Below are 27,838 nucleotides of genomic sequence, written 5' to 3'. Positions count from 1 at the left end.
TAGAGAGGCAGCTGGAGAGACAAGGGTCTGCATCTCTGGGGCCAGGAGCTGAAGAGACTGCTCTAAGTAACAGGGAAATTTTTATTTCTTGGGAACAGGATTGGCTTCACACCAATCCTGTTCCCAGGACTGCAAGAGAAAGACACAGGGAGACGGGCATATGATAGTGTCCCAAGAAAAGGGGGGTCAGTAGCATAGGCAAAGTATAGTGATGGAGAATATGGAGAAAGTAAGAATCAGGACTGGATAAATACGACCAGAGCTTAGGAGCAGAAAAGGAATGTTAAACTGGGTTTGTGATGGGAGCAAATACTGATGGATTGAGCACCAGAACACAGTGTAGGAAAAGTGGCTCCGAAGAATGGTCTGTTTTGCCCAATATACTGTCCTACAGTGGATCAAACTGAAAGTGTGCTTAGCCCCATGTCTGGTGATCAACAGTTACCAATAACCAATGCTAAAGGAAGAATATAAAATCAGGGCAAGTGTAAAGAGATACTCTCATTCCTAGCCTCCAGGACCTGCATCTCATGGACATCCTGAACCAAAGAAGGTGTCTTGGTAAATAAAGAGGTCAACAAAGGTGATGAGGATTTCAGGATGATGATGACTATAACCAGAAAGACGACCTCAAGCTAAAGGAAGAATTCCATCCAATGACTCAGAAAATAGGTGTAAGAAGAGCTAAGAATAAGTGGCAGGTGACCAATGGGCTAAAAAGGGAAAAACAATACATAAACAAACAAGCAAAATAAGCAGAAACTGGTTCAGATGGGTAGATTAACTCTCCGTTTTTAAAGAAAGTATATTCTGCACTAACCTCCACACACAGAGCATCAGAAAGTCACAGCCTGTGCTCCGTTCCAGATTGCAAAAGACTCCTAGTGCCGAGGGGGAGGCGTACCAGGCTGAGACAGCGATACTTGCTCCTTAGCTGTTTTCTACCTACGGGTTTTGCCTGCTTGCTGTCAGTGATCACTGAATACAGACATCACAGCATTATCTAAAAACTCCATAATTGCCTTTCTGCAATCACCTCCTGCCAGCCCTGGTCTGTGCTCCGGGGCATGGAGCACTGCAGGGGTGTTGCTCTCTGCATCAAGGGTAGCTGAGGAGGTGGCGTGAGGACTTGGGCATGAATTAGACAGTTTAGGTCTGAAACTGCAGTCATGATTTGGTTGCAGAAGAATTCTGCGAACTTCTCTTGTGAAATTCTGCTACCCACAGTAGCAGAAATCCTACCCGCCTCAAAATCAGTCATTCAGAAAAGATTGCTGCTCCTCCTGAGCAGGAAAACAACTTCTTCTGCTTTGGGATCTCATCTGGAGTGAGAAACATGCAGGATACCAGCCCAAATCCCCCTGTAATTTAAGGGGATTCCTGCCCGAAGTTCCCATCCTGTCTCACCACTAATTCCTAAAGTAGCAAATAATGTTCATCTCGATATTTGAGAAATTGAGTCTTCAGGGAACAGTTACTTATAAAGCAGTATTCCTGATGTTCATTACTTGTATCATGCACATCTAATAATTCTCGGGGTTCTGCTTCCCCACTTAATATCTTGATTACCCTGAAATAAAGAAAGGCATCAAGGGCTGAGAATGTAGCCGGATGGCTCTTTACAACATGGTCTAAAAAGCATGTGGTGATAAACAGGTGTAAAAACAAAACCAAAAATTTGTCAGAGGTTATGGCTGCAATGCAGAGCATGTATTTTCCGATTATGCCGCGCCAAAAGGCATTCTTGAGAGACAGTTGCCAGAAAGAGCTTGTTAAAGTGACATCAGAAGAAAAACACTGATTTACGATCTGTGCTACATATTTTTCAGGAGCCTCAGCTGTCAAAGGATAACCCTGCATAAGAATTTGTTTTTTTCTTACGTGCTGAACTCCGTGTTTACCATTGCCCACCTCATTGCTGTTGTGCCTAACCCGGGCCTTGTAAAAAGGGATCCTGTAAGTACTGCATGACTCCTCTCCATCTTAACACCCAAGTAAAATTACTACAGCCTTGCCGAAACCAGGCATTCCCATCCGCCAGTTAATGACAGCCGTCGGGTAAAACACACAGCATGGAGGGTGCAGATTCTGAGAATTTCACTCCACCTTGCTCAGATCTTTCACCGAGCAGTAAAAATCTTCGAATCTGGTACAAGAGGAAGAAGCCTTAGACTTCCTCCAACCGGTCTGTCCGTAAGAACGTGTGTCAGATTCCCACCGCTCTCACCACTAACTACATGACGTTTCCCAACAAAGCCCCCAAAGGGACAGATGCCCTTGGTGGCCGCCTGCCCTTTCTCACAGACACACTTGCTGGGGAGGGGCAGGGATGGAGAGGGATATGGCTTTTTTCAAAATCCCCCCAAAAGATCCGTTTGCTGCATTTTTTTTTCTTCTTGGGAGGTGGTAAATCAAAGCAATAGCTTGCTGCACTGCTCTTAGATAGCGGTACAAATTGTACCAGCCCCTCAGCTGATAAATATGTGTGGCAGATCTCAGTCACCAGCTCTCATCTTGCTCTCTTAACAGAGCAATCGCGTTGTGCTCACCGTCATTACAGCAGCCCTGGCTGATGTGAAATTAATGCAAGCCCAGGAATCTCTCAAGTTACGTCACAACACTGATGAGCTTGTCTTCTAATAAGATCGTTCAGTTACGGTTCAACCATTTATCCGCTTCTAATTTTGTGAAAGCAATTGGACATTAGCACCTGATATTATCTGATCACGTGTGTGTCTCTCAAATGCGTGCCAGTTAAGTAAGCTGATTAAAGCTTGCTGGTTAAGTAAGCTAATTAAAACAGGAAATATATAGGCTAAAGAAAACATCACCAGTCACAGGGACCATCCAGAGATTAAAAAATAGAAGAGCAGAAGAATAATTAAAAAATCACGTTTTGTTTCTCCTTACTGCATAGCATCATACATATGTAGCCGGTGCGAGAGATGCAATGAAAATACACTTGATATTTGAAGATAAAAAGCTGGCAGAGTATATCAGGCACCTAAATTGAAGTAAGATCATTACCTCAGGGTTAAGAATGATACTTCCTGACAGCAGCAGTAAATTATCTGAAGTGCTTCAAACTAAAAGTTGAGGCTGCGGCAAGGACTCTCATGCTCTATGGTTTCATTAAAAAAATGTATCTAGTGCCTTTGGGCCGAATCTTCATTTGAAGTGAAATCTTGACCCCAGTGAAGTCAATGACAAAGCTCTCAGAGGCTTCAGTAGAGCCATGTAGCCACCTGAGCATCACCCAATGAAACCCCCAACCTCTGTTGCTATGGCAACAGTCAGTATAGAAATGACAGAAGTGGCTAGTTACCTTTGGAGGCCGTGGAGCCCCAGAGTGGTGCAGAGGTTCATGTATGCAGTCGGCTTTCAGGTCTCCAGCCGGAATATGAAGAGGACCCTTAGTGTTGAATATAGTCATGGAAGTCGCCCAAGCTGTATCCTTCCACTAATGTTACTGAAGATAGCTGTGTTAGCAAACCTGGCCGCAGCTACTTAACTAAGCACATGCTTTGATGAACAAAGCCCTGGTTTTGCACTTTCTTCTTCCAAACCAAATTTGCATGTCTTTGACTCAGCAGTGAACTGCTGCCTAGAGGGGAGGTATGTAACTTGGGACCAGAAGACCCGGGGTCTCCCATTTTTGTTCTGCAGTCAAGTACAGGGTGAGGGTACAGCACTGATGGATCTTGCCTCGTGTTCTAGATTTCTCTTCCTACCTGTTAATATGCTTGAAGTCTCCCAACATTACTAGAAAGTGTATTTTTTACTTTAGTAACATACTAAATTTGTAAATGCACGATTGGGAAAAGAAAATGAAGAACCAAGTTTTTAACGCATGATGAAATTACATATAGTCTCTAGATGAGTATATGAAGACTTAAAGGATTTATGTTAAAAACTTAATTATTCCACCAGGTAGATTCCCATAATATTTTCATTTTAATGCCGATTAACAGAGCAAATGCTTTATAGCTTGGGTTTTTTTCTATCCATCCCTGCTGCACCCTCTGTTTTATTAAGTCCACTTTAATATGACTACTGACTTCCTGTCATTTTCTGCATTTGTCCACTTTCCACCTGTGCATCGTCTGAGCTTGACAGGCTCGTGTGTGTGGCTCCTACCTTCAATATATAGGGAAATACTGAAGTGTGTAGAAGGAATTTCGAACAGTCACAGATACCCCTTATGTAATGGCCATATACAGAGATGAAGTTGGTGGTATTTATTCTGCAAAATAATAAATATGTTTCCACCCCAATAGCTCCAGCTTTTTTGTTCTGCCTAAAGTTTCACAATAGATTTTAAATATGCAATGCCATGGGAAAACACTTACAGTGAATACATATTTATGAGGATATCAACAAATCCATATAATTTTGATAGCAGAAATGAGGTTCTGTTAGATAACAAAGAGAAAAGACAGGAGGATCAAGAGAGGAAATTCATCCCTGACACCAGGACACCCACATTCTCCCTGTGATCCAGACACAAAAGATGTGAGACAATGCAAAGCATCATTTACACGAGGAGAGGCCATAGTGCATCTTTACTCACATATAGTTTGCTGCAGAGTTAAACCTTTTGATGATCGTTCTGCTCATGTAAAATGGTAAGTCAAGCCACTTTTTTGTTATATCTTTTTTGCTGGTTTACATAATTTTTTCCTGCTTTCTGGTTATATAATTTTCTCTTTCTCTCTCTTTCTCTCGAATTTATCTGGATCTGAAATGATGGAAAAGAAGGATGTGTGCCCAGATGGCCATACAAGAAGCAAAGAAGCAAAGAAAAAGGTTCAGGGACACTTGAACAAAAATAAACAAGACATGTATGAACACTTACTTACATATACTGAAAAATGTTATGTGAGCTAATTTTTTGCATGTTGTATCTAAAGTAGCAACTGCATTAATTGCACTATTACTGGAACAGACTTTATAGGAAGGGGTATCTTCTGTCACCTTCTTAAATAAGACTGACCCACAGAAGAAGAATGATCTGTGAACAGAACATTAGGTTCTTCATGGAACCCTGGAAATGTAAATAAAATTCTTGCTGCCTAATCTATTAATATAGTCTTGCGCATCAGATCTGTATTTTTCATTTTTTGTATTTCATAAGACTGGTAATTTTAATACTCATTACTGACAGGGGTAACGAAAGATACAGCTAATGACTGGAGGGATAGCTTTGCTAATGAGAAACTGAATAATTGAGCAGCTCCATGGGCACCAATATAAATATGTTTGTAGATGGGACTAAGTTTGGTCACAAATCAGAAATGGCTCAGTACTTAGAACCTCTTCCAGAAAAGTCTTAAGAGATCTTACTGTATTTTTATTACTTTCCCTTTCCAGTGGAGATATCATAGAATTATAGAATCATAGAATCGCCTAGGTTGGAAGGGACCTTTAAGATCATTGAGTCCAACCATCAACCTAACACTGCCAAAACCACCACTAAACCATGTCCTTAAGCACCCACATCTACCCATCTTTTACATACCTCCAGGGATGGCAATTCCATCACTTCTCTGGGCAGCCTGTTCCAACATTTGATAACCCTTTCTGGGAAGAAAGTTTCTCTAATATCCAATCTAAACCTCCCCTGCCATAACTTGAGGCCATTTCCTTTTGTCCTAAATATCTGTTCTCTTCTTTCTTCAGCTCTTCTGTAGCCCCTTCACCTTTCATGTAGTAGTTTCACCCTTGCTTCTGGCATTTTATGGTGTGAAAGTTTTGATTTCAATTGCAGTTTTATAGAGTCCTCCACTGGTATTTCCTGTGAGGCCTGCGTGGGCTCTTGTGCTTGGCCATGGTGTATCAGAGAGTAAGGACCCAGCATCTGTTCAGGCATGCTCCAGTCTCACTGTTAAGTCCCAGCTCTCTGCCACACAGCTTATTTGTGCCCTAAATGTGTAAATAATCTGTGCCCTCTCTTACACAGAGCTGGTAAGGGACAACTGAAAGCAACCCATGTTTTATTACAAGCACCATGATCTCATTTTCTCAGGAAGGACCAGTTGGGTGTGGGCTGGGCTGAGCCTGGCACAGTCCTTTCCACTGGTCGTATCGTTGCTATCACTGTGGGTGGGATGACAAAAGGCACTCAGTTTATCTGTACTGTCTGAAACCCATCTCCTGACAGGAAGCAAAGCCTTCAGGAGAAACCATTAAGCTGCTTCCCACTCAGTATTATTAGTGAGACCAGGAGAAAGTGAGGAGGAGAGCACAAAAGCCGATGTCCACTAGCATTACAGTCTTTAAAACAAGGCCATGGTAGTAGTAATATTAAAAAATCTAGTATCCTCATGGACACTGGAACACTATAAATAATCTCACCATTGGCAAATTCAAGTGAAAACCATGACTACCCCAGTGTATTAGTTTTTTCTCCCTAAGACAGCAAGACAGTAGAAATAAAACATTAAGCTGTGTGGGAAGATGAGGAGTGTATAAAGGGTGGTTACTGTGATTTATGGGGTTACGATACTGGTGACTTCCCCTATTCTCAAAGGAATAGAAAGCCAAGAAAACAAAGAAGATTCACAGCATTTCAGGAACAGTGTTAATTTTAGGACTTTTTATCATATAAATGTTACCTTCTCATCTCTTGTTGCTTTCAGTTCCTTCAGATGTACCGTGGCAGAACCTGGGGGGTTTTAGAACATATTTTTCTCAAATAAGGGGCTCATAGCGATACCAGTAAAGATAAATGGCAAAACTGCTAGCCAATGTGGCTTGTGCTTGCCTCAGTAGTCCCCGTAGTTCCTATGGTGCAGCGCCCCTGGAAGCAGCAGAGGTGGAGCTCCACAAAGGAGAAGGATGCTTTGATCCTCTGAGTTGTTTCATGCGTTATGCTCAAAGTAGAGCTTCAGAAGGCTCCATTCTTGTTAAATCAATTTGATTCTTTATTAATGTAACTATTTCCAGAGCTTTCCTGTCACTCTCAAAGCATCTCCAAAGTCTTTCATCTTGGTATATCTATTCCTCTATCCTGCTTCCAATAGATTACTTACAGCGGCCTCTGCGGCCAGTTTAACACCAAAGAGATGACTCAAAGCTATTCTAGAGTATCATCTAGATGCAAAAGTAACCAAGGAACAAACTTATAACAGAGAATTACTGGCCAATGCCTAGTGGTCATGTCTCCTGAGTCTTCTAGTGTATCTCCTACGCTAGGAGAGGGTTGGTGTTCTTGTGAAAGCTGTCATCATCTTGCCTTGGAGTCCTTCATCTAATGAAGGGTCCAACTGGCTGTTTAAAACGTTACCCTTCTTCTGCCTCAGGTATAGGAATGAGGCTTGGTGAGACCAGGCCCGGTGTGTAGTTGTGAATTTACAAATTCTGCAAATTTTGTGCATTAGCAGATTATATTTGTGCATTGTCTTCACTAGGACAAACTAGATCAGCAAGTTTGGCCTGGATAGAGTAAAATGTATTACTTGCTTTTGTGTAAGTCAAAGGGGGCCAAAGTCAGTCTCCAGTTATACCCACACCAAACTCCATTGAAGTCAAAGATTTTCCACCAGTTTGTGTCTCACCACACCATGTTCAGTGATGAAATTCTGGCATCTTTTGTTCAAAGTAGAACAGAGCAAGAGTGCCTGATGTGGGCGAGTGAACCAAACACCAATTCATCATTTACAAGCGAAGGGCTGAGGCTGTGCTTTAGCCTTGTAGGTGCCCCAGAATAATTTTTATCATCTACAAATAAATACCCAAATCCTACTAGTTTTCCTTTCCCTGAGCAGGTTCATGAAGACAAGCTCATGTCTCCCATCCCTCCTATTTCCCCTGTGGCAGATACCTGTCTTGTCATTAGCTTTCACCAGTAAAGCAGAGAAGAGCAGGTATTTGAGCAACACAAGTTCTTTCCTGACATAGCAAATGCTATACCGGGACAGGAGACTCACAAACTCTCTTTTGAAACAGGAACCAGTGTAGTCACTGAAAGAGAGGGAGAACAGTAAGGCTTGGCTCTAATTCTGAGGTTTAGAGACAAACTGTCCCAGCTAAGGAGCATTTCTGAATTGGACTACAAAGCACCATATCACATTTCTGAGGTTCATAGGTGTGATGGTTGAACCTGAGAGGTGCAGACAAGCATGGTGCATGTGCATGTGCCTTACAGGGAGGTCACCTCAGGAGGTGACAGGGAAAGAAAATTCCTGCTCTATCTGCCTCTGCCCTCATCCACAAAACAGGACTGACACACGGAGAGAACACCCTCCTGTTGCCGTTGTATTTCTCTAGTATCAGCAGAATTGCACTTCTCAGGGTATAATTCTTTGCTTCCTAACAGCATTTGCAGTGTAGACTTCCTCTCACCTTTCCTGTCCAGCATTGCTAAGCTGCAGCGACAAGGAAAATGCAGTAGTATGGTGCAGGATGCGTGGGGACGGGATCTCCTGCTCTCCAGCCCTGGCACTGAGGCACAGCCGGTGCGAGATCACTCACAGAGTCTTGTGCCTGCAAGCAAAGGGCATTGTGACCTTCCTTGGAGGCAGGGAATGACTGTCACTTCAGTTCAGGAATATGTGTTCACCTTCAAGAGGATGAGGTTTTTTTATGCTGGTGAATCATTTGCGAATGGAGTTTCTGCCAGCAGTAAGATCATGGGCAGTGCCAGGACTGTGCTGCACCAGTTTCACCCTCCTTGAAATCACTGGGTTGCACTGGCGTAACACTGCAGCAATTCAGATGTAAAGCAGAATCTCTTCTTCCATTCTTCCTAGGAAAGATCAAGCCTTCCCCCTCCCATGAGATTCAATGAGATTAATGCAGACTAAGGGACGTTGTGAATTCAGAACCAGCCAATATTCAAAGAATTCTCACAAATTTTCTGGCTGGAATAATATCTGCATTCATTTTAAGACAGATCTGTCAGGGTCTAAATGGCATGAAACAGAGCAGTAATTCCCATCATTTTTCCCAAGGTCTTTATGTACTTGTTTATATTCTCAGAAGTCTCGGAGTAATGGAGGAAACAAAGCACCATGTAATCCCGGTGGTGTCAGATTCACTGATCTGATGTGGCATGCCATGCCCAGGGTATGAAGTATGGATGATTAAAGGACATCCACAGCATTCATAAACGACACTTCTGTGAAGAGTATTTGTGGTTTATGTGGAACAACTGAATCTGGGCTGCAAAGTGAGTCAGTCACCATCTCTGAGAAAGATCTGAGCCTTCTCAACAATGTTATTATGGTTGCTTTCTTAATGGGAAAGCGCCATCAAATTAAATGCTGCCCTCAGGAGGGGAAAAAAGAGGTTTAACAGTCTAAGAATAAGTATTTATTTTGGGACAAATTTCCTCATCTTACTTTCCTCAGGAATTATTCTGTCTACATTTCAGTCACTTGTTCTTTTTCAAAGCAGCATCTTTTGGTAGGCTTAGGTTTCTAAAACTATTGCAGCATCACAAAGCGAGGGGTGATAGCTTTCACGTAACCCAGTCCCAAGGTATTTCATGTCAAAATAAGCCAGGCTCTATCAGATCATGCGGATGGTATTTCAGCAGTGTGATCCCTACATGCTGTCTCCTATTCAGGAGGCAGAGTGCTGTTTCCTCCAGAAATGTGATTCCAGAAAGGACTTTGCACTGCACAATGCATTGTTGTCCCGAAGTTGTGAGGGCATCAGGTTGTGGGGCTTCTTCCCAGGTTTTCAGCCTCTATCTTTTCTGCACAGACGAGGAAGACCCGCACTCTCAGCCACAGCAAGGATGGAGGCCAAATACCCAGCACACAGGCCAAACTGCAGATTTAAATGTCTCTGTGAAAAGTCTGATTTAACCTGTCATTCTGCCTAATTATTGTGCACCTCCACTGTCTCTGGGCCCTGAAGCTCTGCCGTTGTGGCAGTGAGAAGTGAGAACTCCCAGGACAGCAGTTTTCAAAATCAGCAAACTCTCAGCATCCCTGGTCTTACTATCATCGACTGCCGTTCTCCTGTCTGGCCACAGTGGCCCTTTGCAACCACTGGGGTTTTCATATGAGGTTATTGTAGCAAACCACACGCTGGCTGTATGTACAAAATCATAGAATCACCTAGGTTTGAAGGGATCTTTAAGATCATCGAGGCAAACCATTAACCTAACACTGCCAAAAACCGCCACTGATCACGTCCCTCAGCACCACATCTACTCATCTTTTAAATACCTCTAGAGATGGTGACTCAACCACTTCCCTGGGCAGCCTGTTCCAATGTTTGATAACCCTTTTGGTGAAGAAGTTTTTCCTAATATCCATCCTAGTGATTCCACTCCAGATTTGCTAAAATTCATGACATAGCTCCAGAACTGCTGCTCAAGATTATTTTTCCTTCAGAACTGAGCTGTAGTGGTCCTTGAAAGGCTGTTAGTCCTCCCCGGTGCGGAGTTGTGCTTGACTGAGTTTGGACACTAATTCCATGCTTTACTGAGGCTTTTTGTCATTTTTCCCTTTGGTTTTCCTCAAGAGATGGGAGAGGTTTGCAATTACAAAGTGAAGATGACCTAAAAATGTAGGGTGGGACCTGGATGACCATAAATTTCTGTCAATTGCAATGTCTCCTATGCATCTGAGAGACTGAAAGGTGAATAGATGATACATCATTAGCTCCTAAAAACGCAGGCATGGAAAAATGTCAAGTAGCGTCTTCTCCTTAAATGTCAGATCAACAAGTGCAAATGCTAACATTTGCCTCTTTGGTGGATTCTGTGCTACGCTGTATGGACATGGCATTCCCTAATGAACTCCTGCTCCTGTCCTTTCCACACACCACCTCCCACATTAACAGCACATTTAAGCAGCTTACGTTTCTCAGGGAATATAGAGCAATTCTGTTTAGAAAATTTGCTGTTGTAGAAGCAACTACTAATTCAAGATAATTCAAATTAAACTTGAGTTTAATTTGGAGTTTAAACTCGAAGTTTTCCTTAGCATGTGTCTTTAAAAGGATCTATCTAAAATGTGAGAAATTTGAGTGTAAATTGGCCAGAAAGTAAATTTTTCAAAATCCCTCAAAAGATGGACGTTTCCAAATGAAGTTCCCCTCAGAAGGACAGTACCATAATGTTTCCAAAACACAGTAATTCTCCCTGAAACTGTGCTGCTGCAGCTATTTTTCTCACTGGGATTTATCTGATTAAATGGCAGTGCTGCCAGTGCAGGCAGGAGACTGTTCCCCTTGCTCTAATGCAGGTGGCTAAAACAGGTCAGTTGAATTAAATGCAGAGTGCTCATTTCCTCTCCAGGGACGGCTTCGGTCTACGCATCTATACCATCAAGTCAGACATCCAGGTTAGGTGAGATGAATGCCATCTGCGCTATTTCATTGCCCTTTGTTGACTGCTGTGCAGACCTGTATTGTTGCCCATTTTCAGTCATGACCTAGCCACCCTGCTCCTTTTGAAGGTGTTTAAGACCAAACAGGTGTAGCCTGAAACAGAAGATAAATAAATGAAAGGGCCCCAAAGTGTCTTTACAGGTGACAACCAAGCACATGGGGTAAGAGTATGGGAGGATAAACAGTAATGATGGTCTTCCGGTATCTGAAAGGGGCCTACAAGAAAGCTGGAGAGGGACTTTTTACAAGGGCATGTAGTGATAGGACAAGGGGTAATGGCTTCAGACTGGAAGAAGGTAGGTTTAGATTAGATATCAGGAAGCAATTTTTCACTATGGTGGTGGTGAGGCACTGGCACAGGTTGCCGAGAGAAGTTGTTGAGGCCCCATCCCCAGAAGTGTGCAAGGCCAGGTTGGATGGGGCTTTGAGCAACCTGGTCTAGTGGGAGGTGTCCCTGCCCATGGCAGGGGGGTTGGAACTAGGTGATCTTTATGGTCCCTTCCAATCTAAACCATTGATGATTCTATGAGTCTAAGCAGGAGAAGAAAGGGAAGAGGCTTGGGCTAATTGTGTACATGGCCTTTAGCTTTAGTTGCCAGAATGAGCTATCAACCAATAACAAGTCAGTCATTTGAATGATCGAGCTCCTTGCCTTACCATTTCACCTCTGAATAGCTTATGGTTGCATACACCCAACTGACTGTTTTCTGAATTTCCTGGTGTCCCCTCTCCCCAGCATCCTTCAAAGGGCTGGGGGCTCCCCCTGCCAGCGGGTCACCCCAGGAAAAGCACTGGAGCGGACTCTGAGTGCATCTAGAGACTTAGAACACCCGTAGGCGTTTAAGGTCAGGTATGTATTACATTTGGACACATGTATTGTAGATATGTACAGCTGAACTAGTCACCCCACACACCTTTTAAAGCTAAAGATAGACAAAGGCACATTCAAGGCACAATCCACCTGACTTATTTTAGGTATCTCATACCTGATGACATAATTTTTGCTGTAATCTCCATCACCTGTATTGTCTCATTATCTTTTGACTACAGGAGAGGCAGCTTAGTGTTTATGTTTAGTATCACAAATCCTAGTCATATCATCAGAAAATCCCTGGAGCATTTAACTGAATCATGGAGTAGCTACATCCATGTCATCAAAGCTGTATGTGTACCTAGTTCCTAGGAAACACCTTTGCAGGTCTAGATCTTACACCTCGAACGTAAGCGTAAGTACAGTCAGCTGTTAGATATGCTCCACATAGGCTTAAACTAGCCTGGCTCAGGGCACAACAGCAACATGCCCAGAGCTCAGGTATGGCTGCAAAATCAGCCAAGGGACTGCATGAACATACGTTTCAGTAACCTCTGCCTTGTCCCATCCCCCTGTGCCCGGTGACTCTTGCTCAGTGTGATGGTGGAGGAGAGGTGCCTGGAATAACTGAAGCTCTTACCGCTTTTCATTGGGTACTCGCACCCCATTCCTGGTCCAAATGAACAGCAGGTCCAGTAGTTCCTATACTGTTTTCTTAGGCTACCCTGACTGCCTGTTTTCTCCTCTTTGGTGCCCCTCTCTGGTGGCCTCTCTGTCCTCCTCCATCAGTCACTCTCATACTTAAGATGTCTTCCTGAAAAGCTGCCTCCCTTTGGCAACCCCAGCTCAGAAACCAAGCTCGTCAGAGGTGGTGACACTGCCTTTTGCTCTGCCTCGCACCCTGCATGATGCTCACTGAAGTCCCCCCCACTGGAGAGGAGCTGGTGGCCGCCAGGTACTGGTGGTGCTGGATGCGCCACGGGAACCCTGTGGGAGCTCAGCCTGGCACAACGCCCTGCAGAGCTCAAAGCGGCAGCCCCAGGAGAGCAATCGCTACGGCAGCCAGTACTCAAGGATGTGCAGATTGAGCTGTATTAATTACTGTCCAGAATGCCTAACTCTGGGCTGGCTGCTTCGCTATAGCATAGACATGGCCACAGATGCTGTTAAAAATACCCACTGTTGTTTAATTTCATATTTTGCTTTCTTGTAACACAAAACCTAGGATCCCTCTGAGCAACTGTGTACATTTTGTTCTGTAAGTGGTTTAAAAGTATATTAAAACATTAATCTTAGCCCAAGCCCCTGTGTGCCAGGTTTCTGACTGGAACACAATTTAATGGATGACTCATAGCAGATATATTGTATAATGGTATGGCATTCTGATAGCCAGTGATTTACAGCTACAATACTTAGCACTGCCTTGCTTTGGAAAGTCCTTTTATTCCTTATTTGTGTAACATACGGATACTTGGAATTTAAGAATATTTTCATAGCATAGCGTTCTAATAGCCAGAAAAAGACACAAACAATTGTGTAAGGCAGATCAGTAATCAAACTTCAAGCTACTCCTTTAAAATGCGAAGTTGAGAATGTCTGAGAATATATCGTATTGCCTTCAGACTGAATTTGAGTAAATCATGCCTGGCCTCTGCGGCAAGCAGCGCAAACTCTCCTCGAGGAGGGTCCTTCTTTGCTGTGCACTGGGGAGGTTCACAGAGGTGCAGAGGAACCAGACTAATAAGGTCAAATATGTTTATTTCCCTTTAAAAAAAAAGAAGTGCACAACTGTAGTGATGGCCCGTATAGCTGGCTTGGTTCAAAATCCATAACCTTGGTTGGCCTATTCTTAACACTTTATTTGAAATGTCAGTCAGGGGCATTTCAATGGATAGTGAGCATTTGAAACGAGAGGTTGTGTTGTGCACACCAAGGGGCTATCCCACCCTCGCTTTCCATAGGGCAGGCTCCCGGGAAGTTGGCAAGGACTGGTGTAAAACACACACTTCCTAACTGGCCGACCAGAGTCCCTTTGCGCAGGAAAGCATCGCAGGAACAAGGACACACAGGAATCTGTACAACTTTCCTATGCCAAAACTGAGTCAGTCCTTTTACTCTGGCTGAATTACAAGGAAGACCTGCTTAAAAAACAATTAGCAGTTTATTTCACGTTACATTTTGTTATTATTGTTGAAGATAGTCTCATGGGTTTCATGTAGTTTGAGTGTTTTGGTCTGATTTGCCCTAATGGTTGGTGATGGTAATTAATACTGCAGCGTTCTGTCCATAAGTCATTAACCGACAACCAAGGAGAACCTTAACAGAGAAATGACAAATACATGTGATGGGGGGCTGCGGGATTAGCCGAGGAGAGTGGCATGTCAATTACATTACTGAACAATTGCAGGGTCCTGTGTAGGCAGATGGACCTTTGAGACTCCTGTGACAGGACTGGAACATTAACAGTATTTATAATACGCCAATATATCTTGCAAAACGTCATAGACACCAGTTCTACCTCCTTCTTGTAAAAGGAGAATAAATTATTTTATTTCTTCTCTGTGAAATGATTCCAGCGTCCTTTTGAAGTGCTTTCATTACATATCACAGCTGAAGTGTTCACATGAGTTACGTGACTCCTAGCAAGATTTGCAAGACAGAATATGACTGACAGTATTCCTATTGACCCCTTTTGCCCCTGAGCAGTCAGCCAGAATTTAAAGGCCATTGCAGGTTGCTTTCATGAGGAAGGAAAATTAACAATAAAGGAGGCTTTTTTCTCGGGTGCTTTCCTGCAGATCTGTAAAGAACTTTCCTCAGCTTTTGTGCTCATCTGTGCAGTGAGAACAAGTAGCAGGAGGCGGCCTCCTTCCTCACAGATCGAGTTTCTTGCCAGGCTGTATTCTGCCAAAAAAGGGTTCATTCTTGGCCATCCTCCCAGAGCCACAAAGGACCTGCTTTCTTAGACGCTTACCTGGCTTTGGGGGCTTTCCTGGTAATTGTATCACACTGTCCCTTGCTACATAGCCACCAGCCCGTGCAGTGCAATGCTGTCTGTCTCCAGGCTCTCAAAAGGAGGAGCATTTTGTTTATTCCTTTGTTTAGGAGACAGGCACGCCAGCCTGAGCAGCGGCGTTGCGGGGCTGCACTAGTAAGAACCAGCTATTGCCTCTCAGCCTGCCCTGTTCATGAATTAAAACGCACTAGCTTCAGTCACCTGCATACCCGTAGACTGAGAACTCACAACATTTCACTCTCCTTCATCATGTGAAGGTGCTCTGATAATCCTTTGAGTCTTGGATTTGGCTGTGCTGCACATGGTACAAGACAGAACAAGGACAGACCCTCTGCCCCAAAGAACTTGCAACAAAACATATTTGACTTTAGCAGTAGACAAAACCCCTAGACATGTTTTTTATCTCGAAGCTAACAATCAGTTATCAAGTATGGAAGTGGTGGAAGATTTGCTTGTGTATCATCTTGCAGTTTTATTTCACTTGTTTCTATAAGAATAAACACTTCATGAAACTTAGTAGTTCTGCAATTTTCCCAGCGAAGACTAATGTACACTGAGATGTTGGTTACATTTGTCGTGTTTTATTTGTACTGTTCATGAATCCAGTTCTCATCAGGAACAGTTTTTTCTCTTTTACCTGCTCTGACTTACAAAAAACCACTCTATTGTTGGAAAATACTCCCACTACATCACTTAACCACAGGTGAAAAGTGCTGCATTTGTTAGCTTATCGAAAGCAAAGACTGATTTTTCCTATAGATAGATCGTATGAATTTAACATAATTCATCTCGATGCATTGTTGCGCTTAAACTCTTTATGCTAACTATTTCAAATTCATTCTCAAATTAATGTGATATGGATCAAAGTACTAATCACACCCATCCTTTGCGCTTTGCCAATGGTATTATTATTTCTTTAACTTACTGCATAGAAAGAGATTAAATTCCTTAAAAGGGTCATGAGCTCTCTGTATGGAGATTACTCTAAAAGATAGGTTTATGATTTCATTTTTAAAGCCACAAGTTCACATGGAGAGTAAAGGAAAGAAAGAAATGTTGAGGAAATGCAGTAAATGAAGTTTAGGTGTGTAATTCTCAAGCAGTGTGCTTTCTGTGTGTGCATTTGTTTGAGCCACAGATAAAATTTCCAGCAAAAACTGACTTAGTTCAAATGGAAGGTGTATTCGGTCAGTCTCTGCTCAGAGCGCCGGTGAATAGCGCAAGCAACTGGCAAAGAGAGGCAAGGATGCTCTGCAGTTGTCTCCCTTTCAGTTCAGTGATATGAAGTGGTGAAAGAATTAAGTTAAAATGACAGGTTTGAGGACCTACCGTGGATTTTGTTGCAGAACTCGGCAGCCGTTCTCTCCTCCCCTCCAGCTGCCAGGCTGCAGTGTGAGACCATTCCCAGAGCCCCAGTGGCTGGAGGATGGAAACTGTGGGACTCTGGCACTGGGCAGGAGCAGGACCAGACTGTGCGCATCATGCAGGTACCCTGAGTTGCTCCTGCCAGAGCCATCGGGGAAACAATGCTTCGAGCTCTCGGGCCGACCCCCTGACCCGCAGCTCCTCTGAGGAGATCCCCACAGGCGAGCGTGGGGCTGGCCCGGTCCAAACCTGGGATGCGGTGAATTTTATCAAACTTGTCTGGAAACACCGCTGTGATGCCTCAGAAAGTTTGCTGACTTTTTTAGAGGCCAGGCTAGCTGGCTGATGTCAGGGAGGGTGCCACCTGAATGTGTGTGCAGCCTTTGGGAAGCTCCTGTCAGTCAAGGCAGCCCTCGCGGGGACGGGCGATCGATAAGGGGAGAATGGAGAAAGGCCAGCCGCCGGCTGGGAGGCTGCATCCAGCACAGGCAAGGGAACAAGGCAAGAAACATATTGACCCAGGCCTGTGAAAAACAGTCCAAGGAAGATTTAAGAACCTTAATGAACACATCTGTCAACAGAAAAAGGAGCAAATACTTCTTCTTCCTTTTTCTTTCTTTTTTTTTTTTTTTTAACCTTTTCAAACCACTATACAACCCTTTTTCAGCATACTTTGTAAGAACTGTTCGGTTGCGGTACGGAGGAAAGATGTGACTCTCTGCTCTGCCCAGAGAGGGGAGCAGAAAAAATGAATTGCGAAAAAAGAAAAAAGTCCTTCAAGTTAATCCCGTTGGAATCCTATATCCTAACCTATCAATAATCCCATATTTTCTTGAGCACCGAGCTGCACTGCAAATATTGAAACAGAACTAAACGTACATGTTTGGACAATTGCTTTGGGAATGTTTTTTGGCCACAGAAGGTGGCGCACTGGATAGCTAACAAGCTTTTCTGGTCCAGAGGGGCAGTCTGAGTGCCCCAGATGGAGGCAGAACGTGCAGTCCTCTACCTGTTGAACTGCCAAAACGTGGCTTTAAAGAGACAAGTAAATCCTAAAGACATCTCTTACAGCCCAGGTAGTCAGCTTGGAAAACTTCTGCAGAAGTTATGGGGAAGGAGTATTTTCCTATGGCCACAGATGATGACTGTCACTTTGCCATCACTGCTGTGACCTTGGATTTCTGAGTAGCACGTGGGTGTCTGCTGGCACAGCAACCCCCTTCCACTCCTGGCCCTTCTGGGTGCTGGTGGCATGGGAGCCCACGTGGAAGACCTCATTGCACTCTCTGAGGAGGCAGATGGACATGAGATCCTCTCAGAAGAGGAACAGCATTGTCCGGCACTGGCTGTCTCTCTGGTAGTGGACAAGACATGCTTCCCTTCACCATCACTTCCCATCGCTTCCCAGTGTCTCAAAGCCACAGTGTCTTGTCAAGGTCTATGTCTGCAACCCCATCTGAACCACAGGTGGGAGCCACTTCCCAACTTCACTGGCTCCATCTAGCTCCATGTGTCGCTTTGTTATTTGGACAAAATAAAGTAAAGCTGTCTTCTCGCAAAGAGGTGAAGCCAATACCCCCGGTGCCCTACCAGAAAAATCTCCACTGCCAACAGCACTTGCCCTTTCTGAAGGAATGCGTTCAGAGCTGGGTGCAGTTTGAAGAGTGAGCGACTCCAGCTGAGACTGGAGAGCTGAACAAACCTTAGAAAAGTTTTATCAAAAGTAAAGAAATCACTGCGACTGGAGCTCTAAGTTACTGTCTTCTTCACAGCCTTTCTTGTACCTCTAAACAAGTTGCTTGTTTCAGTTCTAAAAAACATCAGATTTTGAAAAGGGATTTCTTGCTATGTGGTACTTTTTGGAGTGCCGTTACCATATATTTTTTATTGTTTTGTAGGGGCTGTTTGTTCCATTCATCTCATTTATAAAGGTTTAAAATCCCTGTCACCGATAGGTGCTGAACAAACCCAGCAGGAGCTGAGGATTTTTGTTCCCCTTGGCTTTCTTATAGCCTACAAGTACCATTTGTCTTTGCCTGCTTAAATGCAAAATGCTGGTCAGCTGTCTGACGTTATCTCATTTGTCTAACAGGTAAGCTGCAAAGTGCTGCAATTCTTTCACCAGTACATGTTGGGCTGCAACTACTTCTGGATGCTCTGCGAAGGCATTTATCTTCACACATTGATTGTGGTGGCAGTGTTTGCTGAAGAGCAGCGTTTGCACTGGTATTACCTCCTGGGCTGGGGTATGTATGTTATCATTTGTAGCAAGATGGTCAACTCTTTCAGATGTTTGAATTCTTCTAGCGCTTGTACACCTGAATTGCTGTATTTATACTGCTAGATCGCAGCTTAAGATTAAGTTCTTGGATCCTAAATTTGAGTGCATTTATTTTGATGGGCCTAGAGACTTACAAAAATCAGCAGGAGTCAGTATCCATTATTTGCTGCATCTTAGGATTTGCTGAAAAAATTGCTTAAGTTTTGTTAAGCAAAGCTTTGAGAGAGAAATAGATGTCTATACAAGCGCATCTCTCATCTGAACAAAACTTGTCTATTTTTGTCACTTTATATGCAAAAATATTAATCTGTGACAGTACCTATAAAAGTATATTTATTCTGGAATGAAAAGGAGGAAAATCGGTATCTATGTTTCCCAAACTGAAAAAACAAAGCACGTAGGAAGAAGAGCCAGAATTTCTCTGGAACAGAATCCGGTATCAGATATACTTTTGCAGATGTTGTTTTAAAGGAGAAGATACTATTTTACCTACACAGGAGTAGCTAATTGCTCTGGTCTTGGGGATGAGATAAATGCAACCAATATGTGACAGTGGAGTGCAGTCTCTTTCACATTTAAATCACTGTTGTAAATCCAGTCCACATCAGTGTTGACAGAAAATCATTATCAAGAGCTTTTTCCCAGTTTGGAAACCATGAATCTCTGGTATCATTCCAGTTTCTGGTGAGCCACCCCGCATATTTTGAAACCATTGGTGCAGATAAGCTGCAAATGGTGCACGTTTATCTGCACTGAGGGATGTTCACTTGCATTCATCTCTTGCAATCCCGGACTGAAGCAGGTAGATAGAATTTATATTTTCCATCCTCTTTGGAGATGTTATACTTGATCAACATTATTTCATTTACAGCAGGAAAATGAAAAGTACCTCTACTGCTTAATGAGAGAAAAATTAGCACTGAATTAGATTGGAGAAAAATGACCCAGTTCTGAATGTTCTGAAGAGCTTTAAGACTCTGGCTTCAACCACTAGGTAGACATCCAATATCAGGTCCTCTACAGGCAGTAACAGCAAAGTGGAAAGTTGTTCTTAACCTATTTGGATTTTAATTTAAGAGCCTGTTAACTTACTTTCCTCTTATGGTATAAGACTTAGTGCTCTCTGGATACCTATGTTAGATACCTAGAAAATTAATATGATTTATAGTTTATATGGATTGTAGTACCAGGTAACAGTTTCCAGGCATGTAAGACCTCATCTTCTTTTTTCTTTTTTTTTTTTTTTTAAATGAGAATGCCATCATGCACTCTTTTTTCTTATGAGAATGGTATCTTTTCTGAGAAGACAGGAACTTGCCGTGCTCTTGGAATTAAAGTGTGCGGAATGTCATCAACTTTTACATGAATACAACCTTCCTGAAGAACCCTGAATTGAGTCAAGGTTTCTGGACTGTCTGTCAGTCCGAATAGCTGAACCCTCTTGCAGCAAGCAACCATGCTATCACAAAGTTTTCATAATTCAGAATGTTTGAATGTACAAAGTCTGATAGGCCTCTGGTTTTGAAGCGGTAGCCCTATGTGAAGAGCCATTTTAAATGTTTCCTTGCCATTTTCACGTTTTGCAGCATAAGCCTTCCCAAAATTGTGTCATTCCGTATCCAATTATGCAGGAGGAAAATTGTCATGAACGTATTTATTTCAGGTGACATTCAATTTAGGCAGTGCAATTTAATGTAACTGGGACAGGTAGCCTGCAGTGAAAGCTTATGAGCTAGCTGTAATATTGCTGAGAACAGCACTGGCATCATGGTGGGTAATTCAGTGAAGTTATTAGATGAGATGCTCATCAGTATCTGCAGCACTGCCCAAAAATAAATAGGGTGGTGACTGTGACAATAAGGTGATGTTTTGAGAAGGGAAACGTTAGTAAAAATGGACACAACTCTTTGACTATGAAGTCTGCAGCCTTTTTAATGAAACTAGATGAATACTTCCACAAAAAAGTAATCATTAGCATTTCCTAACTAAGGTAGAAATCATTAATAGCAAAATGATATATTTAGGACTATATGGCCACCCCTTAAGTTTGCGTAAATCAGTGTAATTCCACTGATTCCAGAAGCAGTAGTCACACAGTCTCTTTAAACATACAGCTATGTTAATCAATGGAGAGAGATACATTTCTCTGCAAGGCAACGCAGAGCAACCAGAGCAGGTTGTGCTCTGAATTGCAATTCAAAAGATCAAGGTAAATGTACAACACAAGACGAATATACTCATTATTCATTGTTATAACTAGTCCCTGTGCAAGAAGATCTAGATTATTTTATTTGGAAAAATCACTGATGACATTTGTAAAATAGCTTTATAAGAAAACTAAAAATCTGAGCAAATATAAAACACTTCTGGAAAAGGTTTGAGATGATTGAATCGAATCTGAAATGGACAGATGTATTTCTTGACATGGATTTGATGGATGGACCACTCGGTGGGCGAGGAATTGGCTGGGTGGTCACAGCCAAAGAACTGTGGTCAACGGCTCGATGTCCAAGTAGAGACCAGTGACAAGTGGCGTTCCTCAGGGGTCGGTACTGGGACCATTGCTTTTTAACATCTTTGTTGGCAATATAGGCAATAGGATAGAATGCACCTTCAGCAAGTTTACTGTCGACACAACTGTGTGGAGCAGTTGACACAATGTAGGGAAGGGATGCCATCCAGAGGGACCTGGACAGGCTTGAGAAGTGCGTCCATGTGAACCACATGAAGTTTAACAAAGCCAAGTGTAATCAGGGCAATCCCATGCACAAATACAGGCTCAGTGGAGAATGGATCAAGAGCCACCCTGAGGAGAAGGACTTGGGGGTGTCAGTTGATGAGAAGCTGAACGTGAGCTGGCAATGTGCCCTTGCAACCCAGAAAGCCAGCCAGATCCTGGGCTGCATCAAAAGCAGCGTGGCCAGCAGGTTGAGGGAGATGATTCTGCTCCTCTGCTCTGCTCTTATAAGACCCCGCCTGGAGTACTGCATCCAGCTCTGGGGCCCCCAACATAAGAAGGACATGGACCTGTCGGAGCAGGTCCAGAGGAGGGCCGTGAAGATGATCAGAGGGCTGGAGCACCTCTCCTATGAGGACAGCCTGAGAGAGTTGGGGCTGTTCAGCCTGGAGAAGAGAAGGCTCTGGGAAGACCTTATAGCAGCTTTCTAGTACCTAAAGGGGGCTTACAGGAAAGATGGAGAGGGACCTTTTACAAGGGCATGTAGTGATAGGATGAGGGATAATAGCTTTAAACTGAAAGAGGGGAGATTTAGATTACATTTCAGGAAGAAATTTTTCACTATGGTGGTGGTGAGGCACTGGAACAGGTTGCCCAGAGAAGTTGTGGAGGTTCCATCCCTGGAAGTGTTCAAGGCCAGGTTGGATGGGACTTTGAGTAACCTGGTCTAGCAGTAGGTGTCCCTGTCTGTGGCAGGGGGGTTGGAACTAGATGATCTTTAAGGTCCCTTCCAACATAAACCATTCTATGATTTCAAGGCTGATGAATTCAGGTGATCCCTACTCTGGGAACTACTGCTGGGAATGTGATATTTCATTTGTTATTGTTTCACTGGGTCAGGAAATTACCCTTATGCAGGGCAAGAAAACAGTATCAAATATGTACCTTCATGCACATGTCTGACTGCTTCAGGCAGTTCCATCCACATAAAAGTGAAAAAGGTATTATTTATTTGGACAGTGCTGAAACAGATTGCCTTCCAAATTCAACTGGAAATACAATTAAGCATAGTTGCCAGTTTGTGCCATAAAGGACCTGGCATGACCTAAATGGATATGTCATACCTTTTCCTGGGATGGCTGTGGTGAGAGACCTTTTCTACGTTGCTCACTGCTTACCACATGTAGGTGGGACCCCTGGAGCGATGCATGTTGTGCCACCAAGACCCAACAGGCCACTTTAGTGCTCTGCTTCTCATTGACTCTCTGCCTTTTGGCCCTTTACAAGAGAGGAGCAACGTCTAGCCCTAGAAGAGCTCATCCAGCCTGCAGCTGGAAATTGGAGCTGTAGACAGTCATGAGCTTCTTACCCTGTAACTAACTAATGAAAACTTTCCGTTGCATTCTTAAGATTTGCTTGTGAGTTTGTTGAGCCAAATATTCTAGGCTAATGCATTTAGCAGAAGAAAAAAAGATCTGTTGGCATCATGTGGAGCGCTCTACTCGCAATACTCCAGGCCGGAGCTTTCAGATGAAGACTTTTTGCTGTTACAGAAAGGCCCCTAAAAAATTGCTCTTCAATCTGTTAACAAAATTGGCCCAGACTTGCTCAATTTCCAAATCGATTTTCTCAAGCTGTCAATCCCATAAGATCACCCTGAGGATGGAAGCTGCTTTCTTTCTGTTCTGATCTTTTTGTTGTTCTACCATGTATCATCACCCAAAAAAAAAAGGCATTCTTCAGCCAGAGGCCAAGTAATAGTTTTCTAACGATGTATAAAGAATGCGGCAATCTGGTTTGTTCTCCCACAGCTGCATTGTACTCCCAAGGTAAACTGCAGTAAGAACTTTTTTTGGCAGTAGAGTAAGTCACTGTTGCTTAAAAATACCTGGAGACATCAGTGTCGTATTTACATACTTGTTTGACCTTATTCTCACTCCAGCATCGGCTGGTCTGTGCTCTGAGGCAAGACTTCCCCAGAATTTGGCTCAGGAATCTCTGTCCCTTCTAAAAGGGTTTCTGAAATCGCTAACATCCAAAGAAAAAACATGACTAATTGCGGTATCAGCAGGACATTTTTATTCATAATTATAGAATATCCAAAACTCAGAAGAAACCTCCATGGTTTATAGACAACAGGCAATGGTTACACCAAAGGTGTTCACAAAGCTCTCTGTACAGGACAGACAAGGCAGTAGGCCATCTCCCCACTGTCCAGCTCTCTGTATGGGCAGGGTTGTACAAACCGGGGTCAGTATTATAGCGCGGACTACCCAATTCCAGATTTCTAACCTATTGGAGAGGGATGCAACATACAAGCAAGCTGAAGGAAGATGGGCAGCAGCGGACCAGATTATCACTCTTAATTTCAGGCTGGAAAGAAGAGTTTGAGGCTTCCAGTTTGTCAAGCATGGCATGTTCCCGGGCCCTTGGCCTGCTGCAAATTTGCTCCCATCAGGTCCCTGTCAGAGCAGTGGCCTCCCCTGAGGCTTCACAGATAAAGCAGGAGATGAGGATTTATGGTATCCACAGCTCCACTCCCTGCTGTGATAAAGCTGTGTTACATGGGCTTGGCTGCACAGAGGCTGGGAACCTGCAGGAGATATCCCAAATCCCCATCCCCCCTGAAAAAAAAAAAAAAATGGCTCCAAACATTTTCTCTTGCCATAGGCTCCAAAAGAGCAACTCCTCACTCTGTTGTTTATTGCTCCACAACCTGGCATGCGAGTTAGTGTGCCTCTGTCTTGCTCAACAGTGATTTACGTGGTTTTAACAAGTGTCCCTGGTTTCCCGAGGGAATACTTTGCTGAGAACCAGCTGATCCCTGTCTCCTTCCCACACTGCCTGCTCACACCCTTTCCTGCACAAGCCGCAGCAGTGCAGGGATGCCTGGCAGCGCTTTGTCACGCCCCAGGAGAGCATGGCCCACGGGCTTTGCTTCTCCTTTTGGCCTGCCTTGAACATTATTCCCCTTTGTATCTCACCATCAAGGTAATGCTAGGGCCCCGAGTGCGATGGGATTGAAATTCTTTCCTGAAAGCTGTGATTGCACATACGTGTGTTTTGTGGACAAGAGACTGTGTGTGTGACACATGAAATTCAAGCTAAAAAAAATAATACCAAGACTCATCTATAACTTCAATCATTTCAGGGTTCCCTTTGGTGCCAGCATCTATTCATGCTGTTGCAAGAGCCAAATACTTCAATGACAAGTGAGTAGTATGTCTGCTTTTGAAGGAACTTAGCATTATTTAACTGTGTAACACATTTTATTTGGCTTAATAATAAATTTTAATGGTGTATTTCTCCTCCAGCTGCTGGATGAGCGTTGACACGCACTTGCTCTATATTGTTCATGGACCTGTAATGGCAGCTTTATTGGTAAGAATATTATTTGCTATCAACAGTTCAATAGTTATTTTAGAAATGCTTTTTACCTGTATAGAATAGAAATTTCTGTACTTTAAGTATTTTGGTCAAGACTTAGAAGTAGCTAGAGTTTTTCTCTACTCAGTGTTACAAGGGCAGGGTCTCAATGCTTTTCAAAAACAAGTCCCATAAAGGGACGTCCCGGTAAAGAATTGGATTTTGAGGAAAACAGAATAACTAACTGCTTTTGAAATCAGGGTGGTCACTCTCTCCCACTGTAACTTATTTGTGACCAATGATGTACTGCATTTATGTGACATTGATGAGGCGTTTAGCTCTGCCTTAGCTGGGGTGAGCTGAGTGCAGGCCGGTCGTTCAGCACGAGTTTTACTGGTCACTGAACTGGTACGGTCCCAAGGCAGGGAACTAAACTAGCCCAGGGCAGGGACTGGACTGGCCTGTCTGAGTAGGAGGACGAGATTGAAAGTGCAGCTTGGCAATGTGTATGCATATAGCATATTATATGCCAGTGGTGCTGTTTGGCATGGTAATGCTGACCTTCCTGAAAGGTGCAGAAAGGGTTTTATTCGACCCAATCCCCAAGTTTACTTCAGTGTGTTGCCCAAGGTGCACTTTCAGCGTTTGAGCTGCCTCTTGCTTGCAAACCTCTGCATGGACATACCTGCAGTAATTACCTCAGAGATCAAACAGTAGGGCGGTGAATACTGGGAACACCTTTGAATAAAGAAGCCGCCCTTCAGCTAATAGCTGAAAAACCTGAAAATCTTTCTACCCATTCTTGAGAAGCAGTCTTGCACATCAGCAATGTGAAGAAGCGTGTTCCTCCCTGCCATATAGTCTGCGGTTCCCATAGAATCACATCTATTGTGGGTTTACTGGTGCAATTTTGATTGCTTCCGCTGTTGTAATGCCAACTAACTTCTAGGAGAGGCCATTCAAGCTTTAGTTTTATCACCATGCTCAAAGTCTGTACATCTGACCTTAAAGGTCCCTTCCAACCTCAGCGATTCTATGATCTTGGCCACCCAGAAAAAAGGAGGGACTGTGCTTTACGGAAAAAGAGCAATCTTTTACAATGCCTTATTTTGAAAACAGTTATTTCTGGATTGTGCTTATGCCATTTCCAGTCTTATTTTTCTTATGAAGATGTCAATGTCTACAGAATGTCCCGCATGATTTGCTACAAAAATCTCACAGTGACAGACCGACTCAGAAGAGCTGAGGATTTTTACCTTTGTAAAGTCTTTTTTCTGCTTTTTACGGTTACTTCCAGAAATTCTAAAAATGAAGATTAAGCAGAGTTAGTGAAGTCAGAGGAGGATGGTGAATAAAGTTTAGATTTAATGTTGAATGGCACTTCAGAAGTAATTTATTATTCCTTTTTTCCACTAGGGCACAGATGTAAAACAGTTGAAAGGTCTCTCAGTAGTTAAGAAATGATGAAATTCTTTACTAAAGCTTACTGATTCCTGTTTTATTGTTCTGAAATATTCAACTGAAATTTCTCATATATCAATGGAATTCGGGCTTTTAAAATATCTAAGTTATGCAACTTATATCCTTATTTAAAAAAAAAAATCATCTGAAAAAAGGCTATTGAAGTTCTGAAGCATAGGTGCTTGATATTACTGTAACAGTGGAAAAGTGTTATCTGGGCACAATGGAGGGAGAGAAGGTCTGTGATACCTAGGATGTCCACAGGATACCCACGGGGCTCATTATCAGCCCGGGTCTGCCCTCCCTGTTCCTCTGCAGGCTCTCAGCACGTCCCACAAGGAGCTCTCTGTGAAGCTGGGGTCAAGAGCAGGTTTCTGGATTCTGAGCACCCACAGCTGGAATCAGATTTCCAGAAATGACTGAGGAAGTGGGATGCTGAGCTACTTGGCATAGCTGACCATAAGGGTCAGGGGCAAAACTTTCTGAAGTTTCTGTCGTTTCTGCCCTGAGCCAGTATGCATTAACTTTTACCTGTGGGATGTGTACCACTGGGTCCATGCAGTCTGGTGGAGGTTGGTTTTGGGTGAAGGCCCAGGTTTTTCTCAAGAAAAACCTTCCCCTTTGCTCATACGCAAGCCTGAAGTATTGACCCATGTAAGCTGGACCACATTCTTCAGAGAAATTTTGTGCCCCCATAGGTCCCATATGCCCAGGGACAAGCTGGGGTTTGTCTCATCTGGCTGCAGACATCTTCAGTGCAGACAGAAGCAAGATACCTAGGTGACCTTCAGACTCAGAAGAGAGACGTGGTTACTCCTAGGGGACAATGCGTCCACCCTGTTTAAACAGTATACATAAAAATGAGATTAATTGTTCCCTGGAAATCCTAAATTTTCCCACAGCAGTGTCAAAACAGCCAGTACTTCCTAGAACTAATCCCTGCTTGTCTGAAACGTCTATTCAGGCTTCCTAAGGGAAGCATTTAGAGCAGCTTAACATCTCTTTTCTGAAGACATTCAAGATGCTTTCCGAGTCCTGACTCCCAACGAGCTGCCCGTTATGAGCTACGGTAAAGCTAGAAAGTTACATTTTACTGCCATTTATGTGTTCTGTATTTCTATTTTGAATGTCTCTTTAATTTGAATGCTATTTCACCTATAATGGCTTTGCTTTTGCAGGTCAATTTTTTCTTTTTGCTTAACATTGTCCGAGTTTTGGTGACAAAGCTAAGAGACACCCACCGTGCTGAGTCCAACATGTATATGAAAGCTGTCAGAGCCACTTTAATCCTAGTGCCCTTACTAGGAATTCAGTTTGTTATTATTCCCTGGAGACCAGAAAACCGACTTGCCGGAGAAATATATGATTACATCATGCATATATTAATGCATTACCAGGTATGTTATATAGTAGCAACTTCAGCTTAGGTGAGGTGCTTGCTGTTAAGTTAGCCAAAGATGCTGTTGCCAGTTGTTTTGCCCTGAAACTGAGCGTGACCGTGGGTTTGCAGTTCTT

General features: G+C 43.3%; 1 protein-coding gene across 1 annotated transcript in view; it reads left to right on the top strand.

Annotated features, from left to right (window-relative positions):
- CALCR (calcitonin receptor) overlaps positions 1 to 27,838 on the top strand; it is a gene marked incomplete at both ends in the record, with an annotated part of 174,480 nt that overhangs the window by 131,326 nt on the left and 15,316 nt on the right. The window contains 5 exons of the mRNA XM_082480051.1: positions 1,830 to 1,956; positions 18,631 to 18,784; positions 24,648 to 24,708; positions 24,811 to 24,877; positions 27,502 to 27,720. Coding sequence (XP_082336177.1) covers positions 1,830 to 1,956; positions 18,631 to 18,784; positions 24,648 to 24,708; positions 24,811 to 24,877; positions 27,502 to 27,720 — 628 coding nt within the window. The remainder of the gene's footprint in view (positions 1 to 1,829; positions 1,957 to 18,630; positions 18,785 to 24,647; positions 24,709 to 24,810; positions 24,878 to 27,501; positions 27,721 to 27,838) is intronic.

This window comes from Vanellus vanellus (genome assembly GCF_965231255.1).
Source record: "Vanellus vanellus genome assembly, chromosome: 2".
NCBI lineage: Eukaryota > Metazoa > Chordata > Aves > Charadriiformes > Charadriidae > Vanellus > Vanellus vanellus.
Note: the sequence above shows the minus strand (reverse complement) of the source record. Positions and strands in the feature narration are given on the sequence as shown.